At 36.7% G+C, this 14,310-nt stretch overlaps 1 protein-coding gene across 1 annotated transcript in view; it reads left to right on the top strand.

The window, feature by feature from the left end:
- The first annotated feature begins 2,315 nt into the window (after positions 1-2,315).
- LOC114295283 (bark storage protein A-like) overlaps positions 2,316-14,310 on the top strand; it is a 127,896-nt gene continuing 115,901 nt past the window's right edge. Inside the window, exons 1-3 of the mRNA XM_082894788.1 lie at positions 2,316-2,390; positions 2,625-2,780; positions 4,061-4,312. Of these exons, the coding sequence (XP_082750914.1) occupies positions 2,373-2,390; positions 2,625-2,780; positions 4,061-4,312 (426 nt within the window). The 5' untranslated portion in view covers positions 2,316-2,372. The remainder of the gene's footprint in view (positions 2,391-2,624; positions 2,781-4,060; positions 4,313-14,310) is intronic.

The raw sequence follows: 14,310 nt of genomic DNA on the forward strand, positions 1-14,310 counted from the left end.
CTTAAGTAATCTGAAATAAGGAAGCAAGGATCATCTCCATCAACAAGCAAGAACAATTCTTCCTCCATCAACAAGCAAGGTTTAACCAAGTTTGAAGAAAATGAAAGAATGAGTACAAGATAAGAAGTTGATGTATTCTTCTTGAAGAGATTGTGTTTATAGTTTTTATAAATAGGTTGTGTACTATTTGAATAATTAAAAGTGTGGGAGATTAAAAGAAAAATAAGAGTGTGAGTTTGAAAGAAATATTGTTTCTCTTTTTGTATTTCAAAAACTTGTTTGAATGAATATCATAGTGTTTCATTTGTGTTTAATCCTGTCTTGTAAACCACCAGAAGTGATTTACACCCCACTTCCACCAACAGTGCGTAAGGGAGTGCACAATGCAGTTCAATGTGGTTTGAGGATAAAACTAAAACTAAACCATGGATGAGAGATTAACAAATTTACTATTCGTAACCAAACTGTGGTTTACACAGTTTCAACCTATTAGTTGAATAATTAGTTCAAAAAAAAAAAAAAAAAAAACCCCTATTAGTTGAAAGAAAAATAATCTTAAATAATTATCAAACATTTACATAATATATAACACTAATTTATATAATATTATATATATATAACACTAATTAACTAATTTCATATAATATTATATATATATATATATATATATATAACATTAATTTGTGCTAAATTTCGCATCTCAAATTGCTCTCACACTAATTTTTACTTTAATATTTGATTAGAAGTATTAAAAAAAAATATATGTATTAACTATGAAGGGGTGGGACAGTTTCTAAGGCAGATTATAAATTTCAAACCGCAGACCAAACCAACCAGTAGTTAGCAGATGGATTGGTGTAGATTGGACGGTTTTAGTAGGCGTGCATTGACAATGGTGGTGGAAGTGGTGATAATAATACTGGAGAGATAGTGGCAGTGACAACAAGTGCAATGGTAGGGTAACAAGGTGACAACAATGATGATGTGATTATAACAGTACTAGTCAATACTTATACATAAACAATTAGAATTAAATAAGAATCCTGTTGCTTAAATTTTTTTTAATTTCTAATCTATATTTTCAATGTTACTTAAATTTGTAAGTCATACATCGGGATTATTAGATGACTTAATTAATCTTCACTTCATAAATTTAGTTTTAGATATTGAGTTTTTGTTTAGGATGTGGGTTAGCTTTTTTATTTTTTAGTTATTTTAGTCTAAAGCTAAAAAGTCTTGTTTGGGATGAAAATTTTGATTTTTTTTTGACTTTTGTGAGAGAAAAAATGAAATGATTATGATTTAGATGTGATACTTTGTCTTATTAACTTTTTAGCCTATTTTATTTTTATGTGACTAAAATAGCCAAAGTAGCCTATGCCAAACCTAGCCTGAATGAATTATCAAACACCAACTTAATATTTTTTTTTTGATGGGCAAAGAAAATCTTTATTGATGAAGGCATGCATAACAAGATACAAAACATCAATAAAAGCTCCAAGCTCCCGTTGGTAAGAAGCCAACAAACAAGAAAAAACAGAAATAAAGAGCACCCTCAGTTAAACTATCACTGCAGACCAAACTACATCAGTCTGCAGATCAAAATTCCACCCAACTGCAATGCTGAGCAGAACAAATCCAGACTGCTGATCAGCTCAAACGGATCAGACTGCAGACTCACACACCTACCTTAAGGAAGTCTCCAACACTGGGCAGCCAGAGATAGGACCAGCTTCTCTCAAACACCAAATTATTAACTACTTAATATTGAATGAATTATCAAACACCAATAGTAACTACTGAATAAGGCACGCATTTCACATGAAAATATAGCAATTTACTTGTATGATCTCTTCTTCTACTAATAAATGTTGCTTCCTAAGCTCCTCAATTCCCAACTCTAATCTCTCTCTCTCTCTCTCTCTCTCTCTCTCTCTCTCTATCTATCTATCTATCTATCTATCTATCTATCTTTCTCACAGTGATGGAAACCTCAGCTGCTAAATTTATTTTTGTATTTGTTTATGCACTCAGCACCCTGCAAGAAACAAATGAAGTTTTAAATGGAGAGACTCAAAAAATGATAAGTGAGGCTAACAAGAATGGCCCTTATCTAGGGTTGGTTACTCCAAACCCATTTGAGATGAACCCTCTTCTTCAATCTCCAAGCTTCACATCTTCCAACCTTACCATAGATTTTCTAGGTAAGTGTTCCCTTGAAAATAAAAAAATTTCCTAGGTCACTCCATTTTTCTCTAGCTTCAATTACCTTTTCTTACTTGCTTTGCATTTCATGTTTCATTTTTTTTTTTTTAAAAAAAGGAAGGAAATTTCGATTCGGAAAAATTGATGAAAAAGTTGTCATATTGGTCATGACTGGACTTGGCATGGTACGAAGTTTTTTACTTCTCTTTTGAGAGTTCTTTATACACAAGTTAGAGCACAAAAAGTAAGTTCAAATTCATCCTATTACGTGAGCCACGCCTAAAGTGAATCAAGGTCATAAAATTCACTTTCCATGCATTTTTCTGTGTTCCAGTTCTGTACACTTAACATTTATGTTCTTTTTTATTTCTATTTTTTATAAATAATTTGGCATATGTGTGTATATATATATATTAAAGATAAACGCAGGGATAACAACACAGCTATTGGTGAGTTTATTTGAAGTGGAAGGAGTAGTGCATTATGGAATAGCAGGGAATGCAAACCCAAGTCTGAATATAGGGGATGTTACCATTCCTCTGTATTGGACCCATACTGCTCTTTGGAACTGGCAGGTAAACCCCTCCACCTATACCAACACAACACCTAGCTAGCTTTAAGTTGAAATGTTATCCTGCAAAGGAAATCAAATAATAATAAAATGTGAGTTGGGAGATCAAAGTCTCTATTGGGAAGATAATTAATTTATGGAAAATGTTTGGGATCCCATAAAGGAGGATTTTCGTGACCCTTCACTGATGTATTGATTATTGATATATTGGAATTTTTTTTTTCTATATTTGACAGTAATATAAATGGTCCAGATCATTTAAGGGTTGTGGGGGTTGTGTTTTGTGAAAATCTCTATCATTACTGTTAATTTATGTAGCATATTATGTGGATGTAGATCCTCTCCAGCAGTTTTGGGAGGATCCGGAGTGGGGCTATATTATGTGGATATGGATCCTCTCCAGCAGTTTTGATCTTGAATATGTCTAACTAATCTTGTATGGGATACCATTCTATATTATCCTCCTTTGGCAGTTAAGCCGATGTCCTAAATTGATAATTATTAGTTAAAATAGTAAGACTCAATATTTTATGTTGAGTTTTTAACAAATAATCACTCCTAAGATTGGGGAACCCCTCACACCTAAGATTGGGAACCCCTAGGCAAGTGCCCGCTTGATCTTGGCTTTGGCCTCTTTGTAACCCCAAAGAAATATATATATATATATATATATGTATGGCCAAATTCGATGGTCATAACATTCAAAATGAAATGTATTAATTTTTTTATGTGCGCATGAAGTAGTGCCGAGCCGGTCTAGGTTGAAAAAAATGGAGATCAAGCCTGTTGCCCAAGCCCAAATTTTTTTTTACGAGCGCAGGCCGAACAGAGCAGGTCAATGGATTGCCTCTTACTAGTTAATAGGCCAAGTTCGCTGGCTTAGCCTAACAAAGCAAGATTTAAGCCTTAATTTTCATTAATTTTCTATTTTTCATATAATATTTTCATAATTTCTGATGGGATCAAGGGCTGGTCCAACGGGCTGCTTCCCACAGGCCAAGATCGTAGGCAAGCTAATGGATGGGCCCACGAGGCGCTGTTAACAACACTCTTATTATATCATTCCGTAATATATATATATATATATATATATATATATATATTTGTATTTAGAATTGATTGTTTCTATTTTGCAACTTACAAGAAGATAAAATGATTGATTTCATTTGCTGCCATTGTTTAGGTTTTACCCCTCCTTTATGTGAGAGTTTTTGCATTCTGTGAACTGATTTTCTGTGTAACTAATAGTTGTGTTTACTAAACTCAAAACTTGAAATGATGCAGATGTATGGAGATGGGCCTGAAGATGAACTATCACTGGAAGCGGATGGAGACTACACGAGAGAAATTGGATACATAAAGTTTGCAAATTATGCAACAAATGTAACAGAATGCAACTTACATGACAACTTCCTCAACAATGTTTGGTACCAACCAGAGGAAGTTTTCCCCATTGATGGAACTCCTGAGGAAAGGCAACATGCCTTTTGGGTCCCAGTTGACTCCCATTACTTTGAATTATCCAAAAACCTTGAGGTAAGCCTCATCATAATTATTTTCTCATTTTTTTTAATTGTCCAGTTGCACAGTTCGAAGTACCATGTGACATTGTTTAAACGGTATTTTAACAAATAAAAAAATAGAAAACATACTACATAAGATGTCATTGTCTCCCAACTACCTAACAATGGTGTGTTGTTATTGTTTTAATTAAGAGTATCATGTAAACAATGCCACATGATACTTTAGGATTATTGAATAACTATCCATCCAGTTGGGCCTTTGAGACCCACCACGAGTCCTATTTTAATAATTGAATCTATTCATTTTGTAATTTCTGTGTATAAAATCCATACATTATGTTATTACAATTTTTTTCAAAAAAAAAAAAAGATGGTAAGTATGAGTTTGATAATAAACTGTCGATTTTGTTTGAAAATAAATATAATGAAATAATATAATTTTAATTAATAGATTAATTTGATATATTTATTTATTTTTATTTTTTTATGAATAATTTGGGCAAAAAGACCTACAAAAATTAATGAATGGCCCACGAACCTAATTAGACTATCTAGCAGTACACCAAGACGGACTAGGAATAGTGGTGTTTTGGAAAGTTGGTAAAAAGTTAATTTTTTGACTTTTTTAGTATTTTTTTTGGCAAAAAGCTAGGTTGTTTTGAGTAAAAAAACTGATTTTTTTAGCTAAAAAAGTTGAAAAGCCAAAAAATTGGCTTTTTACTGATGTTCCCAAAAGAGCCCATAGTATGCTTCTTCACGAAATAAAACAAGGAAAGGGTATGGTACATTCACTTCATAGAATTCAACATCAAAAATTTGTTTTTTAGTTTGGTTTAAAAATAGGACATTCTGGTTATAAGTCAATTTCTTAATTTTTTGGGTCAAGGTCAAAATTGTAATTTTCTTGGGCCAAAATATACAATTTGTTCAAAAGGATAATTGGTGGGTCGTTGAACACACCGAAATTAAACACTAAATTACACCAAATTCTTTTAGAATAATGGCAAGTCCAGGTATTGATCCACAGGGATAATTGTGAAATTAAACTAATTTAATTGATAAATTCCTAAATTAATTTTGATGAAAAGATTGATTGATCATAACCTAATTTAATAACGAATAAATTAAACTAAATAATTAAATTATCAATTATAATTGAAAATGGATTTACTGAATTGGGGAAAAATCTAGGGCGAAGAATCCACCACTAGTCACGTAAATAGGGTTTTCAAATTGAAAATAATTATGTTGTGGTTCGTACGGAATAATGCTTCGTAACTACAAGTTCAAAGCATTTAACAAGAAAATCATCACGTTCAATGTACGAGCACGACCCATCTCAAGTAGTACGAATCGTTCACTCTAAACTAAGGTAGTGATACAACTCGTCTCTCGTAGTATGATTCGTCTCATACCTTGAATGTGAAAGAATAAAAAACTCTTGTATGGAAAATATTCAACAATCACAGAAAGCCGAATATTTGAAGAAATAATGGAGAATATATATATAAAACTTCTAAAACACCATACAAGTGTTCAAACCTTTACATAATTGAAAATCCAAAAAGAAAAACCTATTACATGGCTAGGGTTTCATCAAAACCCTAGAAAAGGAGACTAGTCACTCATGAAGGAGTGGAAAGAGGTACATGGAGAAGAAGCCACCATGAGAGACATGCTTGAAGCTTCAAATTCCTCTTCTTTTCAAACCCTAGCCTCCATTTCTTGACAAAATAACTTCCGAACCCTAATCCAGCCTTTTTCTTGCCTATTTATACTTCTGGTGTCTTTTCAAACAGGTTTAAAACATTTAGCACGTTTTCTCAAAAAAAGTCAACACGCGTGTGGGAAAGTCAACGCATGTGTGGGAAAGTCAACTCTCTCGAAATTCTGTCTTTTTGTCCATTTTATGCTCCGACTATGTATAACCTGATTAACATTCAACACACATAAAGTATACAGTTTGACAGTCAAGTGAAGTTAAGAGATCCTAATTAACGACCTCAATGATGTACAATTCGGCCTTAATTACATCCCCCAACTTACAACTTGCTAGTTCTTAAGCAAGTAATAAAAATAAAATAAAATTAAACAAAATCTAACTATTTCCTCTTTCGTGGGAAAACGGTTGCATTTAGCATATGCAATAAGCCTTTAAACCACGAAGTTACCCCAAGTGGACGAGTAAAGTCTCGTGAGGGTTTCCAGAAATGATACCCACAAACATTTTCATATTCATATACGCCCAACAATTAACCACACTATTTCACCTAGCAATCAACTTATGTGCCACTACAGTGTGATATTAAAACATAATGAGTCATTAAAGGCACAGTGGACAAGCATAAATGAACCTATTAAGTCAAAACCATAATTCAATTAATACAAAAGTAAAGTCCCCTGTACTTGTGCATGCTAGTAGACAAATCATCAGTACCCTTGGTGGAAAGTGCAATCTCTATATTAGTTAATTGTGCACTATAATAGCCCAGTGTAACTCATAATAACACCCAACATATACAGAAAAACTAACTTGTTGCAGCCAAGATTCTCAAGTTTTTTTTTTTTTTTTTTTTAAAATGACGGTGCAATGTTCTGACCCATTAAGCTTTCTAATCAACCCATGTAGCAAGTATTGGGCCAATGACTCCCAAACCATATGGTTTTAGGGCACTAGGTGTAGAGATACCCCTACGGGCTTAATAACTCGAGTTGAAAAAGCTACGAATCCGAACAAGTCATTCTCCTTATTTTTTCCTTAACTATGCAATGTCTAAGTTCCTTAAGCTTTCTAATTAGCCCATGTAGCAAGTATTGGGCCAATGACTCTCAAACCAGATGGTTTTAGGGTACTAGGTGTAAAGACACCCCTACCGGCTTAATAACTCGAGTTAAAAAGACTACGAACCCAAACAAGTCAAGTTTTTTATTTTATTTATTTTTTAAGAGAATCTTGGCTCCTCATTTATTCTTTTCTGCAACCTAGCTATTATCAATGATGTACACTAGGGATTATAATAAAGAGGTCACCGCTATGAGAGTGTGTTCATGTGAATTAAGGCATACTTATGACCAGTGTACTAATACCACAAGCACAAACGACTCCCCTAGTGCAAACATCACATGCAAGTATCTACCCAATAAATCCTTTTCCTACAAGTCTACTATGCTCCCCAATTAACATATACAAATATCATCACCTTACTAGCAACAAGTCACATCAAGTGAAGTAATGCAATCAAGTAAAACAGGTATAAGCATGAATGATTGAGCCAAATAAGAATGCACAAAAGAAAATACAACCCTCATCCCCCAACTTGAATATGACATTGTCCTTAATAGAAAAGTAAAGAGAAATGAGAGAAGATTACCAGAGATTGTAGGTGCACATCTAAGTAGGTATATAGTAGCACACACACACTCAACTTTTTTTTTATTTTTTTTTTATTTTTGAGAAGAGGAAATAACTGAAAAGAAATAAAAATAAAAGAGAGAAAGCAATATACAATGGGTACTATGGAGAAGCCGATGGTGGTGGTGACGGGAAATGCTGGGCAAACAAGGCTTGCATCAAAGATCGCGTCTCAAAGGCTTCATCCTGAACTCATTGCTGGATGTCGAGCTGGCGGGCATGTTGCTGGGCGAAGGTCACCTGAGAATAGTCTCGATGCGCCTGAAAATCCGTGCGCAACTCCATGAGACTCTGGTGGTGATCACGAAAAGTACTGTGGACCTGATCCACAGAGTGCTGAAGCTGTAAGTACTCCTCGCGAGTCATGTAGAGTGGGTCCCCTTGGGGAGGCACGAGGGGAACAGGATGAGGTGGGTGGTCGTGTACGGGGTCTTGGGTCTCATCAACTGGGGCACCAACCTGTTGCGGGATGCGAGATATGCTATGCTGCCATTCCCGTTGGCCGAAAGGCGAATACGCTTTATCAATCTCCTCATTCTAAGTAATGGGGAGGCCGTTCAGCTCAAACACAAGTGTCAACAATTTGGCAAATGGTAGTGGCCAAGTCGGGTTCTGCATAGGTTCAGACCGAACTTCCTCTCGTAGAAATTTCCGCAAATGCATCCAGATGATATGCTCAAGTGGGACCTGATAGCCATGCTAATAACCGTGTGAAACCCGAACAAACTTCCAACGGTGCTGAGCTCTATGCCCAAGTGGAAGGACATTCTTATGGACCACGGAATCAATGAATAGCAAGCAGCTAAGCAGCTTGTTCCGCCGCAAGCATGTGAAACTGTTGTCACCGTGGGCCCTCGGGAAGTATTGCTGGATGAGGCTATGTATGGGTTGTCGATCCTCAACTTCCGGGAAGGGCTGATATTCTGGCTTGGCAAAAAACCCTAACACGGTGGCAATCACGGATGAGGTGATGTGGACAATATGACCATCAATGGTAGATAGCAGTCCATCCTCGGTGAGTGACTCATATAGGTTCTGGTAGAAGAGTCGTACCAGACGAGGATAAGTGGGCGCTGTCATAGTGCAAACGCCCAACTATTGCCGGAGTTGGAGCAGCTCAATGGCCCAAGTAGTGTCCGTGTCACGTTGAAAATATGAAATGTTGAACTGCGTGAGCTTGTGAAGCGGGCAGGAAGCCCACTCCAGCCGTGGCAAGTCACCCAGTGGTGGTGGCGAGGATGGTGACGGTGGCGATGGTGGCGCCTAAGAGGTGGAACCTCCGGCATTTTTGGAGGCCCGAGCGGAAATACGTCGACTCATATCCTACACACACCAACAATAAACACATATACTCATGAAACCAGTATGAGAATCAAATAAAATATTAAAGCACAAGTCAGCCCACTAATGTACCACATGCAATTCACACCAAATTTTTTTTTTTTGTATTTATTTATATAAAAAAGAAAAGAATTAAATAAATGAATAAGAATGACATTAAATAAACTAAACTAAACTATAAAAGAAGTAAACTATAGTACCAAATAAACTAAAGTATAGAATAAAATAAACTAAACTTTTTTTTTTTTTGGTTGTTGTTGTTGTTGTTGTTGTTGTTGTTGTTGTTGTTGTTTTTTTTTTTTTTTTTTAATTTGTGTCTACTAAAATAGAAGAAAATAAAATAAAAATTTAGAGAAAATAAAATAAAATAACAATAAAAACTAAACTACTTAATAATTAAATGAACAATTACATCATAACATAAAAATAAAAATAAAATCACTAACTAACAAGTAAAATAAAAATAAAAACAACAATCCACTAACTAATGAAACTAAGAGAATCACTACTAAAAAATTTAAACTAAACAAATATAGTAAATAAAAATAAGCTAAATTATTATTATTATTAGTACCTTTATTTCTGATTTTTTTTTTTTGGGACCGCACGTGCGCCGAAGAGAGCCGCACGTGCAGCTCTCATCTTCTTCCTACGCAGAAATTTTTTTTTTTTTTTTTAAAGGATGAACCATAGATCAACAACAAACTAAAACAAAATCCCTAGAAATTTATTCCTACACCCACAAATCTACACAAAAAGAAAAATTTACCTTTAAAAAAATGGAGAAAGAGAGAAAAAGAATGGAGATTCGCTGAAAAAAATGGTGGTCGCTAGAGATTCGTCGGACGGAGAGGAAATAGTGATGCTGGCAATGAGATGATGGTGGTGAGGAAGAAGAAAGAAGAAGAAAAGAAAAAGGAAGAACAACATGGTGATGGTGGGTTATGGATTTTGTGGGTTGTGGGGTTGAGAGAGAAGAGAGAGAGAGAGATAGCTAATGAGAGGTAGGGAGGGAAAAAGACAAAATCTGGAGTGATTAGGAGAGAGAAGGTTAGGTGTTAGATATAATAATAATTTTTTTAATATGAGAATAGTGAAAAATAAATAAATAAATAAATAAATAAAAATACTTTTTTTTAATTTAATTTTTTTATTATTGTTTTATACATATATGTAAATAAAAATAATTGTATATTTATTTATTTGTTTTTGAAATTGATTTATTTATTTTGAAGTAAGTAAATAAATAATAATAATAATAATAATAATAATAATAATAATAATAATAATAAATAGAACAAAATATGCACTTTTTTTTTTTAAACGAAAATCGGCGCACGTGCGTGTAGACGTCCCCCGATCGCCCCGGGAGGATGAGTCCCGTTCTGTTCATTTGGGGTTACTACAGTTCGGACTCGACTTGTGTCACGGTTCTTAATCTGAACCAAAGAGTCCAAATCTGGCAAATCGTTTTGAGAAACAGATTTTTGAAAAAGTAGTGCCAAACATGGACTGCTTTGCCAGATACAGAGTCGCCACCTAAATATTTTTAAATGGGGGAATTTAGGAAACCCTGACTCGGTGCCGAAGGCCACATGTCCGTCATCACCGGAGTTGTCTCGGCTCGGGAGCTTGGGTACGATCGGGGAAGGTCAGCTATGAGCACCCCCTTTCGCCCGGTCCGAAGACCGGCCTCTACTAACCGTGATATCCGTTTTTGAAAACTTTACGTGTTCTTATTCCAATTATTAGCCTAGAATTACTATGTTATGCGCACAACAAACAAGTATAGACTAGATTGTCTAATTTGGAAATAAACATTGCATATCCGTTTGGTTTGAAAATGCTTTGGAATTTGCTACTCGCAAGTAGGCTAAAATACGGATTTCAACGAGTTTTTCCAACTCAAACAATCCGGCCTCCACCCACAGGCATTCAAAACAGTTTAACACATAAGCATCTAGCCACATGTTAAGCATGCTGTCATGGTAACATTCACACTCATGCGATATGCTAAAGCGGAAATACTTACATAGTACTCCATGCCAAAACCAAGAACTTGTTAGCAAACATGCATGATCCAAGTCCATGTTAAGTGCCTAATGCATCGCATACAAAATGTCGCTAAGATAGGCTCGGCTAATCCTAGACATGTCATGTGAAAATGCACAATTATCACGTATTCAGTTCGGAATTGAAGTATTGATGCAATTAGCGTGATGTACCGAGCCTAATGCATGCAATACAAATGCATGGATACACACATGCATAGCATGAGGTATGCTAAATTAAACGTGCCCTAATCTACCATCGTAAGCAGGTAAATAAAAGGGAAGAAAGACGTGAGGTTGGAAGACATACACACACTCACGCACACTTATTACAGATTTGCCCTCGCTCGGAGGGACCAAAATAATAATACAAATTAATTAACTACACTAGCTAATTAATATTACAAATTAACTAATTTAATTAACAAATTAAATAAATTAATTAAAGCAGGAAAACGTCTCGGGAAATGCGCCACCATGCGCAAGCTGCCTCTGTTTTCCTCCATTTCCTCCTCTGGAGGTTGTCAAAACCTCAGGACTACATCCTTGGACAGAGGGGATCATCACCGGCTAGATGAAATTTCCACCGGCAGTGCTGTATGGCCATCGGCACAAAGTTGAAGCTGTCGGCAGAGAAAATAGTGCCGGTCGGCACATTACACTGCCGGTCGGCAGAGTATTCCTGCAGAACCTGCAACTCACAGCAACAGAGGGCAAAACAAGGCATGACAGCACAATTCAAAGCATGTATGCACCAACCATGTCTCTTATCATTGTAATGACTCAAAGGGACATGTGCCTCGGTTCTCGGACCACCAATCACGCATTTCCATGCATGATGGCCCAAGGAACCAAGTATGCAACTTTGATTTCAAATGCATGCAAACCAATCAAACAAATTAGGCCCTATTCCTATCACCAATTCAAGGAACAAGGCATGCATGCAAAATGCAATGCAACCTAGGCATACAAGCTAGGAATGCAACATGGCATGGCAATTAACTCATGCAAGCATACAAGCATGCATATGGCAATACAAATGAGTGTAAAGATGGACTTAAACATGAATTAGGCAACTCTAAAAAGGCCTAAAACAGTAGCCAAAATGACCAAAACAAGAAGCCAAAACACATGCACACATACACATGATGGAAGGCCTACACTTGGGCACAATTTAAATAACCCTCAAGCACACTTGAAAGGGATAAACAAGAGCAATTAACATGCAACATAAGCATTGAAATCATGTTAGGGTGGTGCCAAACCAAGCAACAAAATCAAGCCAAAACATGCAACGAATAGTCCAAGTGTTCAAAGCAAATCAACGAGGCATTGAACTACACTAAACATGACCAAACATGGCATGCATTAAACAACTAAAAACAGGTTTTTAGCATGTTAAAACAAGGCCAAAGGACTCCTTAGATGACATCTAAGTGGCCCAAATACAAAGGCATATACCATGGCCAAAACATGGAGCATTGCAACACATGCTTTCAAAGCATTAAAGAGACATGCAAGGCAATCCAACAAGCATGGAAATGGGACTGAAATAGCATGTAGGATGATTCCAAATCATCAAAACAATGCAAAGATGGCATGCTACACATGCACATACTCAAGGCCAACAAGCCCAAATACAAAGGAGCTATATAATGCATGCAAAGATCAACCCAAACGACTATGGACAGAGCTAAAACATGGCAAAATAAGCACATAATCTTCACAAATACAAGCCTAAAACATGCTCCAACAAATGCTAACAACCTAAGGCACATTAAGGCACAAATAAGGCATTACATGGCAACTATGCTAAACATGCATGGAGTTCCAAAACCAACTTGAAATCATGTTATATTATGGATATATAAGCATGAAAAACAAACCAAACATGCTCAACACACACTCAAGCATAGGCTTCCTTAAGAGGCCAAAATGTGTCCTTTTCAAGGACAACAAGGAGAGGGGGTGGCCCTCTCCTTCTTGGGACTTCAAAGCATCATCTTCACCACTGAAATCCCTCAAGATTTCAGTGGTGAAGAGACCTTAACACCAAAATCCCGGAGCTAACACAAAATGGCTCAAAATGAGGCCTTTTGAGGCCTAAGGGTGGTCAACAACCCTCAAACAACAAAACACTCTTAATAAACAATAAAGAGGGCTTAAAAATAGAACTTTTTTATGTGATACAATAATCACAAAACAGCTCTAAGACTAGTAGAAAATTGATGCAAAAATGGGGAATAAAGGTGTAAGTTTCTTACCCTTGTAGTCCTCTTCAACAATGGTGCTCCAATGGCCTCCTTGAGCTTGAATCCAAGACAAAAACTTCAAAACACACTCTTTGGAACCTCATCTCCAAGAGGAAGGTGAAACACTAGGTGTTTGTGTGCAATAATGAGACACAAAACACCTAGTATGCAAAATGAGAGGAAAAGAGAGATAGGTTGTGTATGTCTAACCCTAACCCTAGAAAACCAGAGCTCTCCTCTGTCTTCTCTCCTCAAAAATGTCTAAAGGCTCCTTTTTTTGCCTTAGAGAGAGCTTCCCTCTATATGCCTCTTGTAAAGCTTACAAGACAAGCTTTGCAAGAGGGAGATCCCTCCATACACGTGCATGGAGGGGAGCAAAAGCTATACAGCTGTCCAAAAATATCTGCAAAAGCAGATGAACAGCAATCGGCCGGCAAAAAATGCCATCTTGGCCAAAAAGAGTGCCGGTCGGCAACAAATAGTGCTGACCGGCAACAAAGAGTGCCGGCCGGCAAACAATATTGCCGGTGGCAGCAAAAACCAGCCGGTGGCATCTAGCTAATGCCGGTGGTGGGTGGGGATGGTCTACAAGCCCCACCTTGCCTCTCAAGGGCAAGACACAAGTGTTTGGTGCAAAACCAGACACTGAACGGTCGAGTTCGGGGATCCTGAGGCAAGGCGCGCGAGCCGAGACCTCCGGGAACTCCAAACGAACACAAACATGGAAGATCACCGTGTGTTCAAACAGTGACGTCCAAGTCTTGAGGACGGTCAAAAATGGGGTGTCTACAGTTGCCTCTCTTTGACAGAACTCGAAAGTCATAACAATGACGGGAGTGAATGTCAAAGCCCAGAGACGACCCATTTTTGACAAGGCCGAAGACTTAGACAAACATACAAGACAAATAAGATATGCGCCCGAAGGCAGGGGCAAAATGCAAGACAATGCATGAAG

This window comes from Camellia sinensis, chromosome 11 (genome assembly GCF_055761805.1).
Source record: "Camellia sinensis isolate YWXY chromosome 11, ASM5576180v1, whole genome shotgun sequence".
NCBI lineage: Eukaryota > Viridiplantae > Streptophyta > Magnoliopsida > Ericales > Theaceae > Camellia > Camellia sinensis.